Source organism: Lytechinus variegatus, chromosome 5 (assembly GCF_018143015.1).
Source record: "Lytechinus variegatus isolate NC3 chromosome 5, Lvar_3.0, whole genome shotgun sequence".
Lineage (NCBI taxonomy): Eukaryota > Metazoa > Echinodermata > Echinoidea > Temnopleuroida > Toxopneustidae > Lytechinus > Lytechinus variegatus.
In genome coordinates this window covers 32,977,094-33,003,898 of record NC_054744.1, presented here as the reverse complement: position 1 = coordinate 33,003,898, position 26,805 = coordinate 32,977,094, and the positions used below count along the sequence as shown (strand labels likewise).

General features: G+C 35.2%; 1 protein-coding gene across 1 annotated transcript in view; it reads left to right on the top strand.

Moving 5' to 3' along the window:
- Window positions 1-2,499: 2,499 nt before the first annotated feature.
- Window positions 2,500-26,805, top strand: part of LOC121415955 (calcium/calmodulin-dependent protein kinase type IV-like) — a 44,874-nt gene continuing 20,568 nt past the window's right edge. Inside the window, exons 1-3 of the mRNA XM_041609365.1 lie at window positions 2,500-3,115; window positions 4,843-4,921; window positions 6,758-6,820. Coding sequence (XP_041465299.1) covers window positions 2,961-3,115; window positions 4,843-4,921; window positions 6,758-6,820 — 297 coding nt within the window. The 5' untranslated portion in view covers window positions 2,500-2,960. The remainder of the gene's footprint in view (window positions 3,116-4,842; window positions 4,922-6,757; window positions 6,821-26,805) is intronic.

The following is a 26,805-nucleotide window of genomic DNA, read 5'->3' as shown; positions in this document are numbered from 1 at the left end:
TAATGATCAGGGGCCCGTTTCTCAACACCTGGACAAGTTAGTCATATCTTTATCCACAAACCACGGAGTTAGTTCCAAGCTTACTAAACCTGTTTCACGAAAGGCTTCCTAACTAAAATACCTTGATATCGATACTATCGGTAAAAAGAGCAGACGAGACGTAGCCTTAGTCACAAAATGGCATAATTAAAAAAAAAATCATGACAAAATTGTAAATATTGTGATGAATTGGGAATTAAATCTTTTAAAAATAATAGCACAGGTAAATTATGCATCATACATATTTAGACCATGAAGACTGGGGCATTCGATTGCTGAAAAATGGAATTATGAATAATTAATTTCATGACTAAAAAATCACATGTGGACGTTGAGATGGGTACTCCCGAGATATCCAATCTTAATAGTTTACGGAAGTAAAACCATAACGGTCTTTTTGTTGTAAAATTATTATAATTATAAAATGTTTTACGATTCCAAACATCATCTAAATATAGTTTAACATCTTTTTTTATAAATCTTTGATACCGAAACTTACGATTTGACAAATATATGCATAAATTAGAGATAAGAAATGTCAGTAGGGTCTAAAAACGACAAATACAGGTCCAGTTATGGATGACCTGGCGTGGAAGAACTTCTATCGATTAAATTATTTTACTATTTCAAAATGAATGGTTTTGTAGCGCTTAACAACAGTTTTCATAGTTACTTTGTATTACAATAACCATTGAATGCATTATACCACTTGTTTTGGGATGTAATTTCAACCCCTATGATTGATAACGTAAGATTATAATTTTCAAATACGCGGCACTTTTGCATGTCATAGTCTACCCACGTGATTCCACTACGTCATTAAGAAAGAAGTTATGACAGGTACGGAGGTTTCATAAATATTTAGTGAGGTTGTTGTACCCGATCTTGGTAAAGACTAAAGAGGGCTTCGTGAAACGGTTAGCGGACAAGTAGCTCACTATCTCCGATTTAGTCAAGAAGTTAGACTCACGACGGCAGGCGCGGATCCAGGAGGGGGCCGAGCCGGCCCCGGCCCCCCCTATTTTTTTGACAACCTGCAGAAAAAAGTGTACTTTATCTTGATACAAACTACGAAAAACAGAAAGAAAAGTAAGAAAGAGGTATTATACCCATGATGTGTAATTTACAGCCTCGTAACGGCCGGCCCGACCCCCAAAGGAAACAAGAGAAAGGTGAGGGGAAAGAATTGGAAAATAGACTTTATATAAGAATTTTCGCTCACGCTTCGCGCTCGCATTGCCTGTGTAATGAATCCCATGCAAGAGGATTAAATGACACTTCATATATCCAGTTCTGAAATCAATGTGCCCTCAATATTTTAGCTCGCACATCAAGCTGTCATTATTTTGTTTGATTTACACAAATTGTTATATCAAAATTTTCAGCTCGCGCTGCGCGCTCGCATTGTTTGACTTGTGAGATACCTATTCTCTTTGGAAATTCTTTCCAAAATTTGTCAAAATGCTCCTTTATCATGTCAGTATATAAAACAATTAAGCTCGTGCTTCGCGCTCGCATTTAATGGTTTGAGACACACAGCTTGTTCTTTATTTAAATAAAAACGCGCTAACCCTTAGACTGTTTAGTTTTCAGATCGGAATATCAAAAATTTTGAGCTCGCGCTTCGCACTCTCATTATTTAATTGGTGATACTTGTATCCTCTTCATTAATCACTAAAAACAGTTCTAATTGAGTACCTTTTCACGTTACTATAATAAAATTTCGGCTCGCGCTTCGCGCTCGCATTGTTTAGTTGGCTACTTATCTTTCATTATTATAAAAACTGCTCAGAATCTTCAGTTCTAAGGACATAAAATATCAAAGAATTTTAGCTCGCGCTTCGCGTTCGCATTATATATTACGACCACATGAGATACATTATCTTGTTTATAACAATAAAAAACTAACATAATTATACTTAAAATTTCAGTCTCTAGTCAGGACTACCCCCTGAAAAACCAACAAAAAATCAGATTATAGCGGCCAATCAAGAAAAAAAAAATGACGAAAATATTTTTCGGCCCCCCTATTGGCGAAAGCTGGATCCGCCCCTGGACGGTGTTGAGAAACGGGCCTCACGAAGTGAGCTGATTTTTTTCTCAGTTATTTAGAACTTCAGAGCAGGATGCGTATCATCGCTAGAGATAGGGTAGAGAGCAGTGTAAAGGGTCATACAGGATCAAAAAGTTTCTCGACCAGGGATTCCAATCCTTTTCTTTTTCTTTTTTAATCGTTTGTGATTTAAATGGGCGTTTCCCGGATGCATACCCGGAAGTCTGGAACGAAGAATCCATTCCGGGCGGTCAAATATGCTTTGTTCAATAGAAATATCATATTGACGAATCGATACAGGTACTAGCTAGGTAGATTACTGTCTTTCATTCAGTATTTGATAATTCTGAATTACCCCCAAAGCATCAGCAGAGACAAATGCCCCCATTCTAGAGTTCCCTTTCCCCCCCTGTGCACCTCATGTGCGAAACCCAGCTCCACACACTTAATTCATACTTCATTCGCAATCTTCAAACAACCCGCAGAAACCTCCTCAGCATTTTTTCTCGCTCTGACAACCCAAGCTTAAATGAGTGTTTGCAGCCATTTTTACTGATATCAGTGACAGAGAGAGATGATTTTCGATGAGTAGCCTACAGTTCTTGACCCATTCAGCTTTCCATACACATCCAGTCTATCATGACAACATTGGCCGCATAATAAAAACACAATCACCGTGTAAAATTAAACAAGGTCCACTGGCGGAAAGGACATGATTACCGTGATCTTGACATTATCAATGTAGATGTGTGCGTTTTTTAACCATCGAAGGAAGGATATTATCTCGCATTTGACATCTAACAATTTTGGAATAACCTTGGAACGGAATTTTATACTGTAGCTGTTTGGCGTGAATAATTAATTGATTATGCCAGCTCAGGGGAAACCCACCCCCGACGGAGGGAGCCGAGACGCCAAAGCTGCCGCGGCGCTCAACAGTCAGAGCGCTCAGGACAATTCGATGAAAGTATCTCAAATAACCGAATTTGAATCTCTGTTCACAATTGATAAGGAACTTGGCAAGTGAGTTGGATCTTACATTTTCTTTACCTTTTCACTATTGGAATCTTTGCTCTGTGATATGAGGAAGGCGAAAAAAAGGTTGAAAAACAATAAAAAATGGCATGATTTCCCCTCCATCATCACGATAATTTTGGAAATGTAAACCCATTCTTTTCCATATGTAAATAGGGGCATCCAGCTCCAGCCCAGCCAATGGCGATGCTGACACAAGAGCATTGGACACTCTTGATGCTGCGGTTCCCCTTTTTCGGGGGGGGGGGGGGGATTAAGATTTAGAAAGTTAGTTCGAAGAATGAATTTATGTGTCACATTTCAAGATGATGGATTACTGTCTTAAAAGAAATAATGCAAGTGCAAACCTTAATCTAATTTTATTTCAAGTATAAAATAATAAAGTGATACTAAGGGGATGGTTTCCCTCGCGAGTTTTCATCATATTTACTGGGTTGTCTGATGCTATTCATGCTAGTTGCATAATCTGATGTGGAAATTTAAAGATTTCTATGCCAAGTGTATTCTAACAACTGCTGATGCAACATTTTAACAACCGATGCATCATTCAAAGTGTTATTTTATCAATTAGATGTTGACATACACTGTTTAAAAAGTCATACTCTATATGCTATAGGCTTACAATCTTAAAGGACAAGTCCACCTCAGAAAAATGTTGATTTGAATCAATAGAGAAAAATCAGACAAGTACAATGCTGAAAATTTTATCAGAATCGGATGTAAAATAAGAAAGTTATGACATTTCAAAGTTTCGCTTCTTATTAACAAAATAGTTATATGAACGAGCCAGTTACATCCAAATGAGAGAGACGATGATGTCACTCACTCACTATTTATTTTGTTTTTTATTGTTTGAATTATTGAATATTTCAATTTTTACGAATTTGAGGATTAGGACCTCCTTGCCTGAAGCACAAAATGTTAAAATAATGGAATTCCACATGTTCAGGAAGGAATGAAACTTCATTTCACATGACAATGACGAGAAAATCAAAATATTTCATATAATAAGATACAAAAGAAATAGTGAGTGAGTGATGTCATCAGTTCCCTCATTTGCATACCGACCGAGATGTGCATATAACTGTTTTGTGAAATGAAGCAAAACTTTAAAATGTCATAACTTTCTTATTTTAAATCCGATTTTGATGAAATTTTCAGCGTTATGCTGGTTTGATTTTTCTGTATTTATTCAAGTCAGCATTTTCCTGGGGTGGACTTGACCTTTAAGCTGTAGGGGAAAATGTTTCAGTTTTATCATTAGATTGCCTTTTTTGTTTACCGGTACTTGAAAAAGTTGAGCTAATGCCATGGTATAAAATGCCACTTTTAATGTACATGTACATGTAAGAGGTCCTACTTCTTGTGTCAAATACAGAAGATATGTGTATGATATAATCAATATCTCATCCAAGTAAAAATCTGAGTCAGTGTTTAAAATCAATTATACCCCTAACTTTGTCATTGCTGAGTTGTGCTTCTCATTGACAAAAAATGACTACAGGAGAAGTCTCCATTTGATGAATTCAACAAAACTGCTCCACACAGTGGAGTATGAGACGCACTGACTAATGCCTCTAGTTTGTATCTTTTATGATATATTTTTCCTGTGACTCTTTTTATGTGCATTTTGATGGAAGCACAATGAATGAGCAAGTGAAATTCTTTTCATATATGATTTACTAGAATTTGTACCCTTTTCATCTTTTATATAGGGGTGCCACATCAGTAGTGCATAAATGTTTTGAAAAAGGAACAAATCGACCATTTGCAGTCAAGAAAGTAAAGAAAACTGTAAGTATACAGAATTATAAGTTCATAATCGATTTCTTCTTTCTTGAATTAGCATGCACTTGTACAGTGTATGATAAATCATTTTAAATTGTAGATTGATTTGTAGTGAAAGCCCATATTCATTTTGTACAGGCATGCAAAAGACTTTGGAATATACTTTATAAATTGAAATAAGATTTTTTTCCTTTCCTTGGCAGAGGACTTGGATATGCATGTGAAGTACAAAATAATCACAAATATTACCCATAGTTTGTGACTTTTACAGTTTGGCATTAATGGTATTGAAAAACATTTCCAGGGTCCTTTCTTCAGATCATCATGTTCCATTCTCACTTCCATGGGTGATTTGTTGAACACCTGCCTTCCAAAAAAAAGAGTTCCTCTTGCAAAATGGATTTTTGACCAAAAATTAAAACAAAACTATTTTCTGTACAATATTTTTCCCTATTAAGCCAAATAATGAAACAATATTGAAAAGTTGCCATTTTCTGAATTTAGGTTTCCATGAAAACTGTAATCAATTTTTAGAACGGCACTGTACCAAATCCCAAATACCAATATGTTGTCATTTGCTTTGCATGGCTTTATGATCCATTGATACTTGATTGTATGGTACGATATTGATATTGAAGTTTGCACATTGAACAAGGTTTCATTCATATTCGTTGAAAATTTTGAAATGTGAAATTATTGAAGTTTCATACCTTTAAACCAAGTCATTTCTAACAGCAATGGATGGATGGTGATAGATGACATTGGGCAACATTTCAAATTTCTATAAAAAATCATTAATTCTGATACATCTTGAATTTATAATTGATTGTATAAAAACAGTCTGGATAAAAATAAGTCAAATTCTTAGCGACACTAAATTTCAAGATATCTGTGATTGGAAAATCATTATAAAAAAAAAAGATCTCCCCTCGAGGTAGATTATTGTACATTTGGAATTTGTTTTCCATCGCTTTATTTCTCACCTTTTCAATAGCCCTATTATAATGATTTAATGCAAGTTTTGCTGGACTTCATTTTTTTTTTACAACATCACAGATACAGATGAAAAGTGGGTACTTGCAGGTCAGACTTTTGAAAGAAAAAAATTAACAGTGAAATCAATGTTACGAATATCAAGTTGGTTTTAATAAGAAAAGTTAGAGAGACAATGAGACATACAGAAATTTTCAGGAAAATCAATGAAAGAATGACAGTGCTGTGCAAGGAAAGCTCTGTATACATTTCTAAATCAAGTTTCTTATTCCATGAAATGCAATATGGATTAAAAGTGAATTGAAAGTAAATTCCTCTTTTTATGTCACATCCTGTCATGAACATTTCCTATACAATATTGTGAACCATAAAAAAGTCAACATCATGGCAGATGAATAGAGTGCTGCCCACACCACAAAAGCCTGTAGACATTAATATATAGCTGTCATGATTAGGTTTTTTTTTTAATAACTGACAACTTGACTTCAGTTTTGACTTCCCTTATATTGAAAGTACATGTAGTTGAAAGCTTGATCCTAACAACCAGAAATGCTTGTCAAATTTGAGTTTAAGTAATACCTTATTATGCTGATCTTTGTAATTATACGTATACAGTTCATGTATGTTTTATAATTTTTTTTGAAAAGTACAGTGTAAAACATTATTTCATATTTAAACAGCACATTTTACTTTTAAGGTCTTTAAAACTCTGTACAGCACTGTTGGAGAACTTTGCGCAAGCTTGCAGTTCAAGTCATGCTGGGTTGGGGGTGCATATTAATAAACAACATCTAATGGCCACTTGGTCTAATATTTTTATCTAATAATTTTTTTCTCTTGCCCTTATAGCCTGACATGAAAGTCTTCAACGCAGAAGTCAGTATACTGCAGAGTATAAACCATCCAAACATAGTAAGTTTGATTTTCTTTTCCCTCTTCATCCTTTGACACCTAGCCTCCTTATCTCTCTCTGTTTGTATAACTTTGGGATAGTTTGAGATAAGTTTCCATTGTTGTTTCATGTGTACATGTTTCATTTGATCTCTCTGAACAATTGCCTGATTTATAAATGGTGTTTGATATCCAAATATTTACACAAGTTCAAGTGGTGTACCGTAATGAGTCAACAGAAATCTTGTACTTTTTTCTTTATATTTGTAGGCAACCACTTATACACTAATTTTCTTTATGGTGGTGTACATGTAGGTCTATATTGTATTTTTTTTGAAATGCTGGATGTTTAATTTTAATTTTCATTTGTTTTCATTCTGTATCGGTATCAGTATTCGCTACTTGTTATGAAGAGCTTTTTTTACATACTATACGTTATTTTCCCTTTAAAACTACTTTTTCGATTGAAACTTCTTTTTCGCTCATTGTTATTTTGTTTATGGTGAGTTGGCAAACTCAAATCTGTGCAATAAACAGTTTGCTGCAGTGTGTAGTTTGCAGTATTTGATCAAAATATGTCTCGACATGTACATATCATCCAATTACAAAAGAGGTTTTTGTTTTTGAACCTCCATCTGGGTATAAATCCAGGTTTGTTGTACTAGCAAGGTTTGGCCACCCATACATAAATGCACAGACCTATGGTTAGTCACAGAAAGCTTTAATACAATCATCGTAGAACATCTTTTATGATTGATTTCATTGACTACATTGTACATGTACAATCAATCATAAAAATCAAGCGTATAATTAATCCATAAAAACCTTTGTGTTACAGGACCCAGTACAGGGAGTTCGCAAATTGATTTTCTAATTTTCTCATTTCATTTATGACAATATATGTATCATGGATCCTACTAGGATCCATGAATGTATTAAAGCCGATGTATTGCATCATATGAAAGATGAGAATCTACATGTGTACAGTATGTCATTCATTGCTCGTACTGTATTAATGTGCGTACAGTATAGCAGAATCCAACCCAAGTAGAAAGTAAGTCATTTTGAAGAGGGGAAAAAAGAGAAAAAATAATAAAAGTACATGTGTAGGTTGGCATACACTGTACATGTACATATACATATATTTGAGAGTTGTAAATTTGACAAATGAAATCAGTAAAGGAAGTTTTTTAAAGTTGAAATCACTGTACCTGAAGTACAATGGGGGATTGCATATTTATGCACTTGTAGGTAGTCCTTCTTTTAAATACACAAAGTGACTTCTAACGGTCATATCTTAAAAAAAAGGGGGGGGGGCATTGACAGATATTAGCCCTGAGGGTAAAGGTGCGCTATTAATAAAGAAAACTACAAATTTCTAAAAATGGAATGACAACTGGAATAATCAGTGGTTTTTAGCGATCACTTTTAAACTGTATGTAAAGGTATATGTCATATTTCTGTATTCATGTTCAGTAGCAATTGAAGGAGGAGTTTGGGAAGTCGTCAAGTATTATTAAACAGGCAAAGGCGAGCTGCCCTGTATCATAACAGGAAGTGTCTGTAGGGTTTAAGAAGCAAATCTAAATAATGTAATCAGATTTGAGGCTGCCCTTCCCATTTCAAATTCAATGGCCCATCAAGGATATCCTGGTGATTCAATGAGACCTGTTCCCATTGAGTCAACTTGACGCTTTTTAAAACCTCTAATACATGCATGGTATACATGTATGTAGTTTATTCAGTGCAAAGTCCAGCGAAATAATGCATGGACAAATGGGGTCAGTGTGAATGAAGGTGCATTCCTTTAGAAAAGTTCACTAGCTGAAACTTAAAACTGAAACAGCTCATTGAACTATCACACACACACACACAAAATAAATGTGTCTTGGTTTCTTGTATCGGACATGTATCAGGATAATGGGAAAGGGGATTTAAGTCTGCAAGTCAAGCTTACACTCAAACTCAAATTTGACACTTGAACAAATAATACCATGTCAAGGTTTGAGACTATACATACAATGTACTGTAGTTATTGTCTCTTTTTCTTGCCAATTTTACGGGGTATGCCTGCACCCTTTGCTACCCCTGATTGCACTCAATTAGAAAATAAACTTGCAGCATCAGAAAATTGCACTTCATATATTTAAAGCCATGCATAGCTCTATCTTTTCGAAAAGCTCTTACTGTACTATATGTGATTTTCACAGAATTCGCAAATATTACTGATCGGCCGCATTGCACGAAAATATTGACACATTTAATAATTTAGTATTGACACAATTTAGTAATCAGTGCCAATGTCACAAACAGCAAAATTTTGCTATTTTGTGTACATTCTGTGACTGTGTTGTGAACATATTGGTGTGTGTGTGTGTATTTGAGTTTTGTCAGGTCTTTGTGTATCAATCAGATATGATTATTTACGTCTGGGACCGACCTGTAACGTCACCATCCGAAAGACGTGACCAGGGCTTGAACCTCGAACCTCTGCATCACTTTGTAACTTCCCCACATCTTGGATTACAGGCACACGCCACAACGCCCAGTTGGTTTACATGTACATGTATGCACCTACATGTATATGTTTACAAAAACAAGGTTCGCTAAGTTCAGTTTGTAATTCAAAAAGTTAGCTAGAATATTTCTCAAACAAATCAGCCCTAGCCTAAATCATTGCCGAACATATTTCTATAAATATTTATTTACTCACTGTAATATTGCAATGTATTTTCCATGAAATGAAATTGTCATCTAATTGACTCCATTCACTGGTACATTTGGCAGCTATTTGCATTCTCATTAATATTCATGACCAGAAGTTAATAGAGGTGTATTAAGATTCTGTTCACAAAATTCAAAATTTTTGCACTTAAACAAACTTAAAAAAAAATGAATCTAACAAAGCACAACTTCCAAAGATTGCTTTTACAGATCAAACTGTGACATGATGAGTTTTCAGATCTAAAGGTACAAAAAGTGAAATTTAGCCACTTTTCTCACACTTTCTACTGTTCTATACAGGAACATATTTGTACAAAAGACACATCATCATGGGGTTTTGAGGAGCATATTTTTGCTTTTCTGAAATGCTGTGGAAGTGTTTGATACATGTGTACATCTTCCGATTATGAATTCAACAACCAGCAAAAATGTCAGGAACCCTGCGATTCCTGAAAAATTATGTACATGTATGTGAAAATAACAGTTTACAAGAGTATGTGAATTCTCAGAGCTGACCTTGATAACAAACTGAAAAAAAAACCTTTGGATTTTGTGATCAAATCAACAACCAGTATATTTACTTTCAGATTCCATCTCTCCCAGTCTGTAGTGACCATACTACTTTACAACATGAAATACACATGTACATGTAGATGTTTGAATTGAACACTTTTCCTGTGGAGTTCCGCAGTGTACATTGTAATTCATTACACTGTATGTGAGCACTTGGGGGATAACTTTCCTGGTATCGCATTACAATTTGATCTTTTTTATGACTGCTGCACAAAACGTCCTACGTAGCAATATCTTTTACATAGGACTGTGCAGAAATACATGTACATATATTGTAGTTGAAAGCTTGATCCTAACAACCAGAAATGCTTTTCAAATTTGAGTTTAAGTAATACCTTATTATGCAGATCTTTGTAATGATAATTATGTTATACAGTTCATGTATGTTTTATAAAAAAAAGAATTGAAAAGTACAGTGTAAAACATCATTTCATATAAACAGCACATTTTACATTTCAGGTCTTTAAAGCTCTGTACAGAACTGTTGCTGAACTTTGCGCAAGCTTGCAGTTGAAGTCATGCTGGGTCGGGGGTGCATATTAATAAACAGCATTAGATATGAACTTCCCAACTCCCTGATAGGAAACTGGCATTCACAGAGCCTCTCTCTGCCAATACAGCTCCTCTGTACAAACCCTGTAGGAGTCAGTGATCCATGGACAATATCACTTTTTATGTACAAATGCCGTCTACATCTACAATGCGTACAGTATACACCCACGTATAATTCTTTCTTCTCTCTCTCTCTCTCTCTCTCCCTCTATCTCTATATTTTTCTTCTCTAGACTATGATGATAAGGGATATGAATGCAAGTTATCCTTTGTGATGGGTGTACATGTACCTGTTCAGCCAGGTTGCCATGGAAATAAAACATGAATGGTTTCATATGACAATTTTTGTGTGATTGTGACAAAAATCAGAATGCAGATCGCTTTGATATACTGAGCATAATCTACAAAACAGAACAAATTCTTTGAAAAATCTCATAACTAAAAATGCTAATTTATAAAAAAAAATAAAATGTTGAGTAAATAATTAAGGCCCTCAAACTGCTAATTTCTATTCACAATCTCTCTTCTCTACTCTTAGTTTTTATATGATATAACAAAGTTCTTCTCATATTGTTTTCAGGATTTGCTACTGTACAGTGTGTATTAAAAAAACAAAAATTGTTGACTCTGTTTTTTATTGAAATTTAGGCTTGCTGTATTATTGCCCAATTTTTTTGTTGAAAAAGAAAACTTGAAAATTCCAGGAAATGTGTATTATATGAATTTTGGAAACTTTGGGATTCAGTTTCAGGAGATTTGTTATGGATCTGTGGAAACACTGAGTGTACATACAGTACAGTGTATATGTACATATTCATTGTACAGTATGAGTAGACAGTGAAAGCATGTAGTCTGAATCTTTAATAAAATCTGAAACATGAACTATTACACATAGATCTGTAAAATATAGTCTTCTACAGTACAGTAGTATACACACCATTTTTTTTGCTGTTCATCCTCATCACCACCATCATCTTGAGGATGTACATGTAGTCTCACTGTACATTTATGTGTAAACATATAACAAAATAATCAAATTGTTTTCTGAGGCAGTCAGAAAATATCGCCCATAATCATTGGCATTTTAAATCCAGTAATTGCATTGAACTGCATCTAGTGCAACCATGGAGTGAAGTCCTGCTTGGGTTTTATAGAAAAGGACTCTGGGATTCAGGTTCTACATGTACATGTGTACATGTATGAATTAAAGAGAAATGCCAGTACATGTAGTTGTAGTAAACAGTGATTTCATGAGAAAGTCTGTAAAACCAGGCTTTATAATTGTCAGTATATTATCGAGGATCTACATTTAGATCTGGTACAGTTACATACATGTACATAAACTGAACTTTGTGAAATCTTGAAATCTACGCTGAAAAATGTTCACACTGAAGATCACCAACACAGATGAGCGTACGTGGGACAGTGTATTATTATTACATGTACTTTGAATGTCGGCCTGATGCTTGACCCAAATCCTGTGCTTATTTGCTAATTTCTCAGCAATTACACAATTTCTTCCAGAATCCTTTGGCACATATTTTTTATTTATAAAAACAGACACTTTGGTGGTCATTTCATTGGATTCTGTACGAACTCATTTTGATTTGTTTAATACCACAACTGGCATATACCTTTAACTGTACATGTACTGCTGCAGTTTTATTGTTTGTGGCATGCATTGGGGCATGTTTTGGCCCATGCCCCTCCCCATTCCAATGAAAGGGATGTACACGTGTATGCAGTTTTGGCTCCATCTTTGCTCCATTTCATGTACATGTATATGCTTCATGGTGATAATAACACTTGTGGATTTTCATTCTTTTCTCTCACAAATCAAGAAAGCAAAATCATTTGCATTGGTATGAAGTCATTTGAAATTCGTACATGTATCTATGCAGGGGGGGGGGGGAGATGAGGAGGAAGGGACCAAAGAAAGGGTTTTATTAAACTATGAATGGGGTTGAGGTTTGGTAAAAAAAGAGGAATTTTTCAGCTTTAAGAATTCAACAAACCAGACACTCTTAAATTTAAATTAGATATTGCATGGTTGCCATCAAGTGGCAATTGGCATGAATAAGATTTTGCTTTTTGTGCTCACAAGCCTAACATACAAATGCCAATGAGATGAGGGTTGAGTTAAAACCAAAGCAAGACCTTTCCCCTTTCCTCAGCATGCATTCACAGGGAGAGCATCACATTCACAGTCAAACGTTATGAAAATGGCCTTGGATATTTATGGACGGTACTCAATGTGCAAAATTGATTCTTTGGTAGGATTTGCCCTTGCGTCGTCGTCGTGTGCGTTTCCCTCAGGGATTCGGAGGGAGCGTAGAGGGGTAATAGACTCAGCATCTGCGTCTGTTTAGATCACAAGGTTGTCCTCTGTCATGCCCAGCCAATCATCCTCCCCCTCCATGTCGCCTCAATTCAACACCGACCATCGTGACATCCGGTTCGAGTTGGCTCAGTGGAATGATCATTTTTAAAGTGTGTAGCATGATTTTAGCATCCCGAAATTCTGAAAAAATTGTGAATGTGTATTAAACTATGTTGCATGTCATTGTTCAGCTGAGCACAGTGCATGTACATGTGAAATGATTTATACCTTTTCAACATATTTATACCTGAAATGATTTATACCTTTTTAACCCATAAATTTATCATGTATGGTTTAAGGCCTTTAATTGGTAAATGTGGCAGCATAATTTTGGTAAAGACTGATTTGTTTTTATGATAATTTCATCTATTAATATCCTCCTTTTGAGTCATTTACATAAACATTTACAGACCAGAAAGAGAAGAAAACTATGTTCATATCTATAGCTGATAGCAGTTATTCTGAACTGATCATGATAATAAATATACATTTAGGAAGTGTACCAGATCTTAAACAGCTTTTATTTCATTTCAATATCAACTCTATGTAAATTTGTGCAATTACATGATAATAATAATCTTCAAATATTAACAACATGTTCGTGTAATTCCATCTACATGTACATGTACTATTTTTCTTGAGGCAAGTTCAGGGAAAGTCCACACATGAATACACTCTACATCTACACATGTAATGTAAACCCTAGGAACTTGTGCTGCACAATAAATGGAATCATTCTTTTTATGATTACAAAATAAGTAATTTTAGGCTATTTTTATGTAGATATGCCCCATATATTTTGTGTGAGGCATGACCAATGCACTCTATTTGACTGCAGAGTATATAGGGGTTGCACATGTACTGTAATTGGCATTAATTTCAATGGTGCAATATACAAAATGATTTTTTTTTACTGAAAGGGAACAATGTACATGTATATGTATTTTGGAATGGGGTTTAACTTATGCTGCTTTTTTATTTCCAAAATGTCTTTTGCATTGAACCAAATGTTAATTTATGGGATGTATTTCATAATGTAGCCTAATATTTTTGCATTTTTTGGGGCTAGTATTGCACTTTCCTTGTGTATTCTTTTTAACATCACTAAATTTATGAAAAGGCAAAACTTCTCTTTCTCTCGATTCTCTACCTCTGAAAGTTTGATTTCATTTAGGGGAAAAATAGCATTGAAATTTTGATCATTCATTAAACAGTGTAGATATCAAGATATCAAGATGTTAAAAAAAGTTTTGGTTGGTAGTATTGTTTTCACTCATACAGTTATACATGTACAGATCTATCGTTCCAAATTGCCTATAAACAAAATGTAAACAAGATGGAAGATCTATTTATAGAGATGCTAAAAAAAAAGAATGAGAAAAATATCACATTTACATGTAACTGAAGCATCCTTGTAATGTAGGAAGGGAGTGTGTGGGAGATACAGGTACCGGAGAGAGATAGATAGATAGATGTACACATGCAGGTAGATGGATATTAGGTAGGTAGGTAGATCAGAGAAGTAGATAGAAAGATGGATGGCTAGATACATATTAGAAAGATCTTTGAACGATGGAAAGATAAATAATAGGATAGGTGGGCATGTGTACTGTACGTAGATGAATATGCATACAGTAGATAGATAATTCTATCTAGATACATGTAGATACAGGTGCCCCGGAACGAAGGGGGGCTGACCATGCAAAAAATAAGTCAGATAGTAATTTTTCACATTTTGGTACATGATTTGGGAAAATAGTGGGGGCTGTAGCCCCCCTTACCCTGTTTCGCGGCCCCTGAGATAACTCTACATAGGAGAGAGATCGTGAAAAAGAATAAATTATGAGATTACAAGATTGAGTGAATATTGAGGAGAGAAACAGTCTGTTTTTGTTGGAGAGGTGGTGTCTGCGTATTATTTGGTGGAAAGCACAGCCCAGCTGAGTCAATTTTCTAGGGCATGTTTATTCTATGTGCTATGGTAGGCTTGATGGACAGATGGACAGTGAGGAAATAGGAGATTGTGTTTCCATAGTCATGGTTCCCTTAAAGAAAAGCTGTGACCCATTTTAAAAGCACCAAGCTCAGTGGATACTAGTATTACTTGGGAAGGCGGAAGTCTGATTTTTTTTCTGTTCACAAACATAGATGCACTTTATTGAAACCTGCAGACGTTTTTTCCAGAGAGTTTTTCGCATAATATAGATACATGTACATATATATGTAGATACATGGGCGTACATACATTGTAAATTGGAAATTGTAACGAGTTTGGAATATTCCATGTCAGAAAAAGAAATAGGAAATTTTTTAAGTTCCATTGATACCCATTGATCAAAGCACTCTAGTACACACATGAACATTGCCAATAATATTATGAAACTATTTTATATAGACGTGTACATGCAATAAAGGCTACAGATTTTAAACAACATACTAAGTTTTGATTTGTTTTTATTGAAATTTTTGTTAAATTTTGATTCTTGAAAGTCTTTAAGGCATCCATTCAAAATTCATCTTTCATGCATAAATTGGCATCAAGTTGATACAGGGTCTGCAAAGTGGATTTGAAATATGACCTGCAATAAATTGCAGATAGGGGAAGGCGGGGTAAGTTGTGACACTTTTTGCATTTTGCATGTTAGAATTGATATGACTATTGTAGAAATACATGGATGTACCTTGCCTTAAAATTTGATTCTTGGGAAATATTTTTCACTTAACTTTCTACCCCCACACTGAAAGTCATTGTGACCTTTGAAAAAAAAACGATGTCAAATGGCTCAACTTGCCCTATCTGTGGGGTAAGTTGTGCCACCTTCTGAGGCAACCTAAGCTACAAAAACTATGTATAAAATGTATGCGGGAAGAACCAGCATGTCAATTTTTTTATTTAAAGTCTTTTCACTTGCTAATTCTCTATAAATACGAAACATCCTCTGAAAGTAAAAGAACTGTCGTGTAAATTTGCTCCTTTCTGCCTGCATATCAATGGCTTTTAAGGTTTGTTTGTTTTTTTTATTATACATTACCATAAGAATTACCATGGCTCAACTTGCCCCATGCTGGCTGGCTCTACATGTATATTACCCCAGTCCGAACTTCGTGCGATATTTTCACATCCACACATTCCTTATGCCTCCAACATGTAAAAGACTATGACAAGAATGAGAATCTATACCTGGACTAACAACATTGCTCTTATTTCTTTATTATATTTAAAGATGTGTGGGTGAAAACACTGATCTATTTCACACCATTTTTAAAACTTTTTTTGCTGAAATTTGTGTTTTTCCCTCTAAAAAAGTACTTTTTGTTTCAAAGTTGAAAACAATGTGATGGGGTTAAGGGTTATGTAATGGGTCATCAATACTGATGACACCACCGTAATGTCTGACTTATTTATTATTGGCCTGGGGGTGGTGGCTCAACTTGCCCCTATATGCTCAACTTACCCCGCCTTCCCCTATAGTGTTTTTTAGTGATGCATCAGAAATGTGTATCTTGGTCAGCATCATTTGCCTGTTCAATATGAGAGCGTATTGAACAAACTACCAAAATCTGAAAAATTTCCCTTGAGCTCCTTGCTGTAAACTTGCTGAATTCAATATAGTACCGTATTGAATTGTCTGTCTATTAAAGGTACCGTTAAATGAAAGTAGTTGCAGTAAACACTGATTTCACGAGAAAGTCTGTAAAAACAGGCTTAATTGTCATTATACCATCGAGGCTCTAGATCTAGTACAGTTAAATAAACTGAACTTTGTGAAATCTTGAAATCTCCGCTGAAAAATGTTCACACTGAAGAGCACCAACACAGAGAAGCGCATGTGGGACAGTGTATTATTATTGCTTTGAACGTCGGCCGATGTTTGACTCGAATCCCGTGCTTATTTGCTAATTTCTAAGCAATTATACAATTTCTTCCAGAATCCTTTGGCACATATTTTTTAATAATTTACAAACAGACACTATGGTGGTCATTTCATTGGATTCTGTACGAACTCATTTTGAAATCGTTACCACAACTGGAATTTATCTTTAACAGAGCATGTAAATGCGAATGCTCAAGAAATACAATGCATTCAACAACTATGTGCAGCATACATGTATACGACACACCTTACGATCTGACTAGTTAAAAGATTATTTACAAGTGATTTTTAATGATTGCCAAAACCGGGGTGCATTTAAATAAAATTACATTTAGCTGGATTATTCTCCGAACAGCTCTTTTATAAAAAAAAAATCAAATTTCACTATTAAAGGCTATATACATTGTAAATTCTAAGGATTTATAATTTATAAATCCAGATTGACTGTGAATAGTGACCAGCAGAATATTAGATTTAGATTTGAATATAAATCTAAATGATTTGAATTTAAATCTTTTGAGATTTAAAAGTTAATCCTTAAGGTTTAAACTAAAATCAAAATCAGCTGGTCACTGCTCACAGTTGATCATGATTTATTTTAAATCCTTGGAATTTAGAGTGTGCAATCTGGAAATGAAAGCCACAAGATTCCCTGCTATTTTGCATTTCATTATAATTCTTGACATTGCTGTGATCAGAACAAAGAGACAGACCGTGTTAAAATCAGAATTTGTGAAAAGTCTCTATCTACTATCAGAACATTCTGTGGCTGAAGAGGGCCGCCATCCATCCCATGAGGGGAAAATAAATAATCAAATGAATGAATAAATTATAGATGAAAAATAGGAATTATTTAACAAAACAGAAAAAGGGTGATAAATATTGTAAACAATAATTTGAACCTTACTGTGCTCTACATATAAACTTTCTGTCTGCATGTTCGTGCATGCATGGTCCTTGCCAACATCGCCTGTTTATGAGTATTGGATGAGTATACCAAGGAAAGGCATGTCGATGAATGATGAACTGTAAATTTGTATTTAGTCTGTGCTTGCTTGCTTTGCCGGAGGCCACAGGGAATATAAAGCTCTATTTTCTAAAGGTACTTCAAAGTTCTCTCACTCCGTCTTTCACTGTGCTGTGCGTACACTGTAAAAATGCAAGCGTATCTGTACTGTAGGCCTATATAAACCATCATTCAGAGACAGAGTTTTTTGGGGGGCATTTCAATTTTTCCTTTAGAATATCATTCCATCCTTCTAGCTAGCACAAAAAACATTGAAATATGAATCATCTTAATGTTTTTATAAAAATTAGGTCAATAGTAACTACAAAAAAGAAAACATTCATATTTTCCTTCAGCAAGAAATTTATCCACATATATGCTGCACTCGACCCAGGTGAGGTAAATGGGTACCCGGCAGGATTATTTCCTTGAATGCACTGAGCGCCGCTGATGGTAGCTATAGCTAAAGCTGGGGTAATAATAGCAGCACTTTGTATCCTCAGGCAAAAAGCACTTTATAAATCCAGCTATTATAATTATTTCCTCATAGCAAAAATGATTTTAAAATACATCATTAAAAAAAAATTCTTTGAATTGAAAATATCATCGAAATACTTAAAATCATCAAATGTGGATGTGAGACATAGGACATTTTATACATTTACTACTGTACATGTATATTCATAAAAATGTCTTGTGATGAATAACATAGTCCTTTTAATAGAACTATAAAAGAATAATTTAGGCCTACATGTGCTAGTGGGGGCTTAAGCATAAAAATATTTATGACATACAGTACATCTACACACATTTTTCTTTTAAAACATATTTAGTCTATGCTTTTACAGGACTCCTGCTAGGGCAGGAACAAATCATGTTGCAATCTGTCATAAGTATGGAGTGAATTGCAACTTGATTGTGTTACATTATCCACTGGATGGCATGCGTAGAGCTCTGTTCACACTGCAGTGACTTCATGAAAATGTACTGCAGGTCTACAGCGTACCCAACATCGGTCAATGTCAGGGTCAAATGCACTGTTCAAATACTCTTCTGGTAGCAGACTAGAAATTACACGCTCTTGCGTATCTAGATAGACATTTGTTGCATCTATAGACACTCCAATGAGTAGATCAAGCCACGACCGGGGAACTTCGTGATGGAGAAAATACCATGACACCTGTCCATCCCATTACATGTTTTTTTTCTTGTCATTCTGTCAACGCCACATGTATGAATGCAGCCTAGAACATTTTCACATTAGGTTTTCTGAACTTGTTTCCTCTGTACCAATCAAATAAACCAAATGACCTCTACATGTACAGTATGTTGGCAATTTTGTTCACACCATTTGCAAGGACCCAATTTGTTATGTATGTATCCTTTGAATACATTGTAGTATACCTACATGTACCTGCAAATCTAATTGTTTCATCTGTTATTTAAAGTGAATGCAAACCAAATTATGTAAATGTCATATCTTAATATGAAACTATTTAAAAGTGAGCTCAATCCCTTCAGATTGCTTCTTGGATTCCTGGGGGTGTTTCATAAAGCTTTTCATAAAAACTTAAGAGTGACTTGTCTTAAAGAACGACTGGTGAACCTTTCTTACTGTATGTGCTAAACCATCACCAATGAACATTTTGGTGTGTACCATTTACTACAAGAAAGGATCACCAGTCATTCTTAAGGTCGCTTTTAACTTTACTAAACAGCTTTATGATACACCCACCTGGGAGCACTCACTTTCATGCAATGCCCACCGTTCAGGAGGGTGTCTCTGAACAGAGTCTTGGAGGTGATGGAGTTACAGTTCATCTACTCCAGACTGGTAGACTGTTAAGCCCATCATTGTTCTCTTTTTTTAGAGAAGTGGGGTGATGACTCTACCACGTTTTCTTCTGTAGGAGTATGTTTCACCAACTGTGTAGGTACATGTACATGTATACGCTAGAATCCACATGAATATAAAAAAATTGTGTGATTTTATGGTCTTTTCAAGGGCCTCTTTTTCCAGTGTCTCGAAATCGCCTGGAAGCGATTTTTCAAGCAGATAATCACGGAATACAGCAACGGCCTGTTTCATAAAATTTTTGGTATTTTCAGAGTCTTTTTCACTATATTTTCAAATTTGTCTGCACTATAACTAGGCTAGGGTATCTCTTAGAAGTAGCCATTTCCTCATGTCACAGACTCACATACCGGTACACACTGCGCATGCACATTAATTTGTCTATGTGCATGGCATGCATGCATCGGACTATGCGCTGCGCTGTATAGAGCCGCGCTGTACCACAACTGCGGTCTCTTCACAAACTGGTTCTAACCGGATTTCGCGAATATTACCCGCTGTTAAGTTTACACACAATGTCAATGGGAAAACCCGGAAGAAAGAAAATACGGCACGATATTGACCACTGCGAAATCAGAGAAAGCATTATGGCTCTCTAGCAGATCCAGGGGGGGGGGCACAGCCCGTGCACCCCCGGATCTGCTACATGTACATGTACCTGTACCTCTCCAATGTATATCCTTTGTTATTGCAAGACGTTATTAGATTTTGATTGAAATGCTGATTAAAATGCTTATAGAAGCAGTGGTGCCCCCAGGTACATGTACATGTAGGGTAATATCTGGCCTGTGCCCCTTCCCCCCTTTTGAGAGGCATAACAAATAATTTTTAGGGGATTATGTTGTGCATAGGGAAGTGAGGATCTTTTTTTTGTTTGCTTGTCAAATTTTTCCTGGAACAAAAAATGACCTAGATTTTTCAAATTTTTCCTGTACAAAAGTACTCACCCCTTTATAGAAAATCCTGGATCGGCCATTGGATAGAAGCATCTGAATGAAATTGCCTTGCTACTCCAGTAAAAAGTTTGGAAATAATTTCTTTCCACAACAATAAATAAAATTTAGTGCAATTTTCTGTTGTCCAAACAAGACATTATTGCTTGTTCTTTGATTAAACTCTGAATACAATACTGTACCTATGGATAACATTTAGATAATTATCTTTCCCTGAAATACCAGAATTTCCTCATGCACCGTATGATTATTAGCATTTTTTCCTTTTCTCTCTCGATTGGCTGAATAGAACAAAAAATGAAATCACCGTATTACATGTATGTATCAACAAAAATAATCTCTGCGGAAGTGATCGTGATCTTTATTGAAAATTCATAATAACGATATCACCCCTCGTGGATGGCAAATGCATGAATTGTGTTGTGAAGCAAATAATGCACGTGAAAGAGGGAAGGTAGAATTTGAGGTCATATTTTAGTCCTTTTAATTTGTACAGTGTACAAACCTTTGAAGTATTACAAAATGAATGAACCGAGAATAACATTGTGCAAATTCATTGACAGTGAGGTGGGTTTCTGTTGAACATCCTTACAAAAGTGCATGCAGTATAATTGTTTACTCTAATTTCCATTGAAAAAAAAAGAATCAGCCTTGATTTGATCAAGATTATGATTTGATATAGAGTTCACAGTAGGCCTACACCGATGCAATGGCAGAATGTAATTTTTCCTCTTTTATTATTGATTTCTCTTGCTTGAATAAGGAAGAAAAGTAGTGGCCGGCTATTAAAAGAAGTGCTCCATGTGTATGCATGAAATTGTATCGAAATAAGACGATGGAAAGGCGATGCTGGCTTACAACAGTCAGAGCTCTCTCCACAGTAATACAGTGTGTGTGTTTCTCACTGGTGGCGTATGGATCTTCAGTGAACTGTAGCCTGATGATAATGATAGAGTTGCACTGATTGTAATGCAGCACCATGCCATGGGGGATACAACCAAGAAAAGTGAAGGATGGAATGAAGGAGAAAGAAGGGGTGAATAAGGATACGAAAGAAAAAAAAAATGAATGTTTTGAAATATGAATGCCAGTTGTGGTATTAAAAAAAAAATGGGTCTCAACTGAATTAAATTAAAATGACCACCTACATGTAAATGATTGCACATGTATGTATATTAAAATGTGCCAAAATAAGTGCAAATGATTCTGGTAAAAAAAGTTGTCAATTGCTGAGAAAATGTAACCTTCCAGCAAGGTGTACATATAGCTGACTTAGGTTTTTTCCTAGTGCTCAGTAAAAAATTTCAGTCCCACATGTGTAATACAATAACTGGGTTGGTGATCTTCTGTGAGTTCTGTCTTCTCTGTAATATTTTTCAGCGTAGATTTGATAATTTGAAAAAGGTAGGTGAAAAGGTAGACTTTCTCATGAAATCGTGTACTGTACTTTGCTGTATGATATCGTCAGCGTTCATGTGAATCGTCGTATCAATCAATTTTGAGATTTTTGCTGAAAAGGAAAGTATTCTATTCATAAATAGATTTCAAGGCAGCAATTTATTTTAGTTTCTGAGATACATGTATGTGGAGATTTTTGAGACGATGCCATGCAAATTGTTGATAAAATGTGCACTGTAGCAAAGCAATCAACAGCTGCGCGCACTTTATATGCATATGCGCGGACAGTGAAATCTTTGTATCGGCATTGCATTTACTTTGCACATGAAAAAGCGATACAACGTTTTGACTGACTGCGCCCATTAAAATCGCGGTCAGGGTGATCTCCTGCACGGCATTTTTGAACAGGGAAAATCTAAACCGCTCAAACCAAAGTTACAAGCATGTAGCTGTTTTGCAATAATTTCTCTGATCCTTGGTTTTGTATAAAAATAAAGATACCAATGTCAAGCATTTGTCTTGGTCTTTTCAACCATGTATTTTTCTGGCAATGAATATGTTGTAAGGCAGGGGAACTATGAAAATTACAGTAAACTTTGAAGTCGATTTCCGCTGAAATGGTTATGTGTGATCCGATTGTTTGGATGAAAGCTGAAGATATGTTCACCAACGATCATTACTTACCACCACACAAAAGAGGAATCATTACACTAAATAAATTAATTCTAATTGGATTGCTTTATTATGGGTACACCAATTATTTAATATAATCAATTTAATGAAATTGTGATCATTAAGAAGCTCTTAATTGACGTGAACCTTTAATCCATTCATTTATTGATACTGCTCGAGTGATCGTCTGTGCATTGTAATAATTGTACTCTTGTAGGTTATAGGTACATGTATGTATTTCTGATGGATGTATTCAGAGATAATATGCTGATGCAACATTCATTGTACGCCCATATTCCAGTTAAGATTGGACCATGTTGTAAATACATGTATGTGCTGTTTATGGAAGCCAAAAATAAAAGAAAACCTGTTTATGATATTTATACATGTTTATTATTTTATTTCCCCTTGCCTAATAATTTTCCTGATGAAGAAAAAAAAGACTTATTCCCATATTTATGATTTGAGTCTCCAGTGAGTTTAATAAATTGAGCATCAAATGGAGATTTGTGCTACAATTGGCTGTCCATAGTAAACCACAACTTTGAACCAGAGTTGGATTTAAACCCTAGATCAGAATATGGGCCATGGAGTTTGCATATATCTTGCATTTATATGTATACAGTTATTTATTTAAAAAGATCTGAAACTAAGAACAGTTGGGAAAAAAACTAAACTAAACCAAACACAGAAAATATCATGTACATGTACATGGGTATGCAAGTGGATTGTAACTTGGATTTCAAATTTTTTAAGTGAATTTTTTTTGTTAAACAAGTGCACACCAACTTACCAACAATGCCTATAGCATTTCCATTTATTTGAAAGCAGGATAAAAGAGCATTGCACATTAAATGCCTTGCTCATAGGCATACAATGTAGGTGCCGCAGCCAGCGACCGAACCCCGGACTTTTATATACTGTATAGCCAGACACCTTAGACCACTCGGCCATGGCACCTCCACACTCACTTGTTAACTGATTGATAAAGATGTATAACTGATTGATCGACACAAGCATGATATCATAGACCTGAAGATGCGTGGGCTCCACCATAGGGTGTTCTGTGAAGGAGAGCCCTGTTGCATTGGAAACAAATACGGAGCAGCAGTTCTCCTGGGAACGGAGGACAAAGAGAAGAGGAACGAGACAGAAGGCAAACAAGTGGAGAGTGGACGAGAGAAAGGGATGAGAGAGGGAGAGATAGAGAGAGGGGGGGGGTAGAGATAATAAGAAAGGGAAAGAGTGATATTGATAGACGGATATTACAGAGACAGGTGAATAGGGAGTGAGGAGAGGGAGCGCAGTATAGCGGCAAGGGCCGTCATGGATGTAGCTGATGATGAAGGTGATGCGGTTGATGATAAAGGATGATGATGATGACTTTGTTGATAAGGATGATGATTTAAGATGAGAGGGATAGAGTTGGTAAGAGGGAGGGAGAAGAAAGCATCAGAGAGAGAGAGAGAGAGATTCACACTAGACGTTTTCAGACCGCCTCGAAGTTTGTCAGTTCAAGGTATCATCCGATTGGAAAATTTGCCCTGATACATAGATGGCACTTGCCAAAAATATGAGAGAATTATCGCAGGGATTTTCCAAGGTTGTGGGGATTTTGGCAGTGTGAAAGCAAATTACAAAAACTTTCCCCATCCAGCGAGCGGTTGGGCATAAGCGCTGTGGCCTAGCCAGCTAATCAGACGATACCGCGCATGCTTATAACTGGGGTGGTATGAATGCAGAATTTTTTTATTCTGGTACAGTAGTATTTTACTAAAGGCCTGAACAAGTTTGTATAATTTAACTTGAACTCTTTGCACGCTGAATTAGTTTTTGGGGGATAATAATGACAATTGTTAAAATGCTGTTTTCTTTAATTCAAAATTTCCATGTTGCACCATTGGCACTTATTATTATTATTCATATTTCATCCTAGATCTATTGCTTTTATAAGTTTATCTAATTTGAAGGTAAGGGAGAAACTAATTATTACGATTGTTGAATTTAATTGTACGAATGTGCAATATATTGCAACGTCAGTGTGCAAAGGGTTTAACAGGTAATCTGAAAATCAAGGCGATGTGAATACACCTACTATGGCACAAGTCTAGAGGAAGACTAGTGATAGAAAGAGGAGAGGAAATGGGCGTAAAGAAACACCTTGTAAAACACCTGTGATTAAGGAAGTGTATTTTGTATTTGGAAATGTCGGAGCTCATTTTGAGAGTCCTTTCCTTGTCAGACTGCCATGTATGTAGTATGTACATGTATGTTGATGATGATCTTTAAAGGTCAAGTCCACCCCAGGAAAATGCCAACTTGAATGAATAGAGAAAAATCCAACAAGCATACAGTGTAACACTGAAAATTCCATCAAAATCGGATGTGAAATAAGAAAGTAATGAATTTTTAAGTTTTGCTTAATTTCACAAAACAGTTATATGCACATCCTGGCTGGTATGCAATTGAGGAGACTATGACGTCATCCACTCACTATTTCTTTTGTATTTTATGATATGAAATATTCTAATTTTCTCCTCATTGTCAAGTGATACAACAATTAATTCCTCCCTTAGCATGTGGAATTAGTATTGTTTAATACTATATTGTTCAGTCAAGTTGGTTCTTATTGTCAAATCTATAAAAAATGAAGTACTGTATAATTCAAACAATAAAAAACAAAAGAAATAGTCAGTGATGGACATCATCGACTGGCTCACCTAGTTGTGCATATCACTGTTTTGTGAAAAATAAGCGAAACTTAAAAATGTCATAACTTTCTTATTTCACATCTGATTTGGATGAAATTTTCAGATCAATGCTAGTTTGATTTTTCTCTATTTATTCAAGTCAGCATTTTGCTGGGGTAGACTTGACCTTTAAAGATCATCATACATGTAGTTGTACATGTACACACATGCCAGTTTGACAAGGAAAGGGCTATTATGAAGATGTGAGAAATGTTGCTTTATTTAGGGATGGTCCAGGCTGGAGATATTTATCTCTCAATAAAAAAGAGTAAAATTCACAAAGCAAAATGCTGAAAATTTGATCAAAATCAGATAACAAATAGCAAATTTATTGAAATGTAAAAATTTGCATTCTGGTGAAACAGTTCTAGGCATGTCTTCATGAATATTCATTAGGTGGGCTGATGATGTCATATCTCCACTTGTTCTCTTGTATTTTATTATATGAAATTAGGTATATTCAAAATTGTCCTACCAAGAACTAAAAAAATTGGATTGACAACTGATTAAGTGCATTATTTTTTTATTGTCGCAACTTATTTCATCATAATGGAGACAGTATGAAATAGTGAAACATTTATGAAACAAATATAGAAAGGAAAGTGGGGATGTGACATCATCAGTCCACGTAATGAATATTCATGACGATTTGCATGTAAACTGTTTTCACAAATATTGATAAACTTTAAAATTCAATAATTTCGTTATTCGTTATACAATTTTGATGAATTTTTCTGCATTTTGCGCTGTGAATTTTCATTTGGATATAAATATTCATTTGTATATATATAATATATATTCATTTGGATATAAATATTTTCAGCCTGGACCATCCCTTTAAAGTATAAGCAATATATTTGATAATTCATATGGATCTATTAAATGTTGAAAATAGAAATCCCTCTGTCTTTGACACGAGTACCTGCAATTTTGTTAAATCCATTTGGTAGCTACATGTATGATTATCACAAGATTTGAGCATTTTGCAAAAATAAACATTTTAACCAACCGATAAGTTTATTTCAACCAACATGGTAGCTATGATAATGCGTGAAGACGTGACTAGTTTTCACTCACATAGATGTTCATTTAATCAACCTGTTGGATAATATGTGCATGTACAGTACCTTGGTCTACCAACCATTGGTAAAAATGGAAATCCTTCATTCTTTCACATATGAAGTATGCAAGCTTGTATGTAATACACTATAGCGATGATGATCAAATGAAGATGTGAATGTGTTAATAATACTAAATATTTTTACATA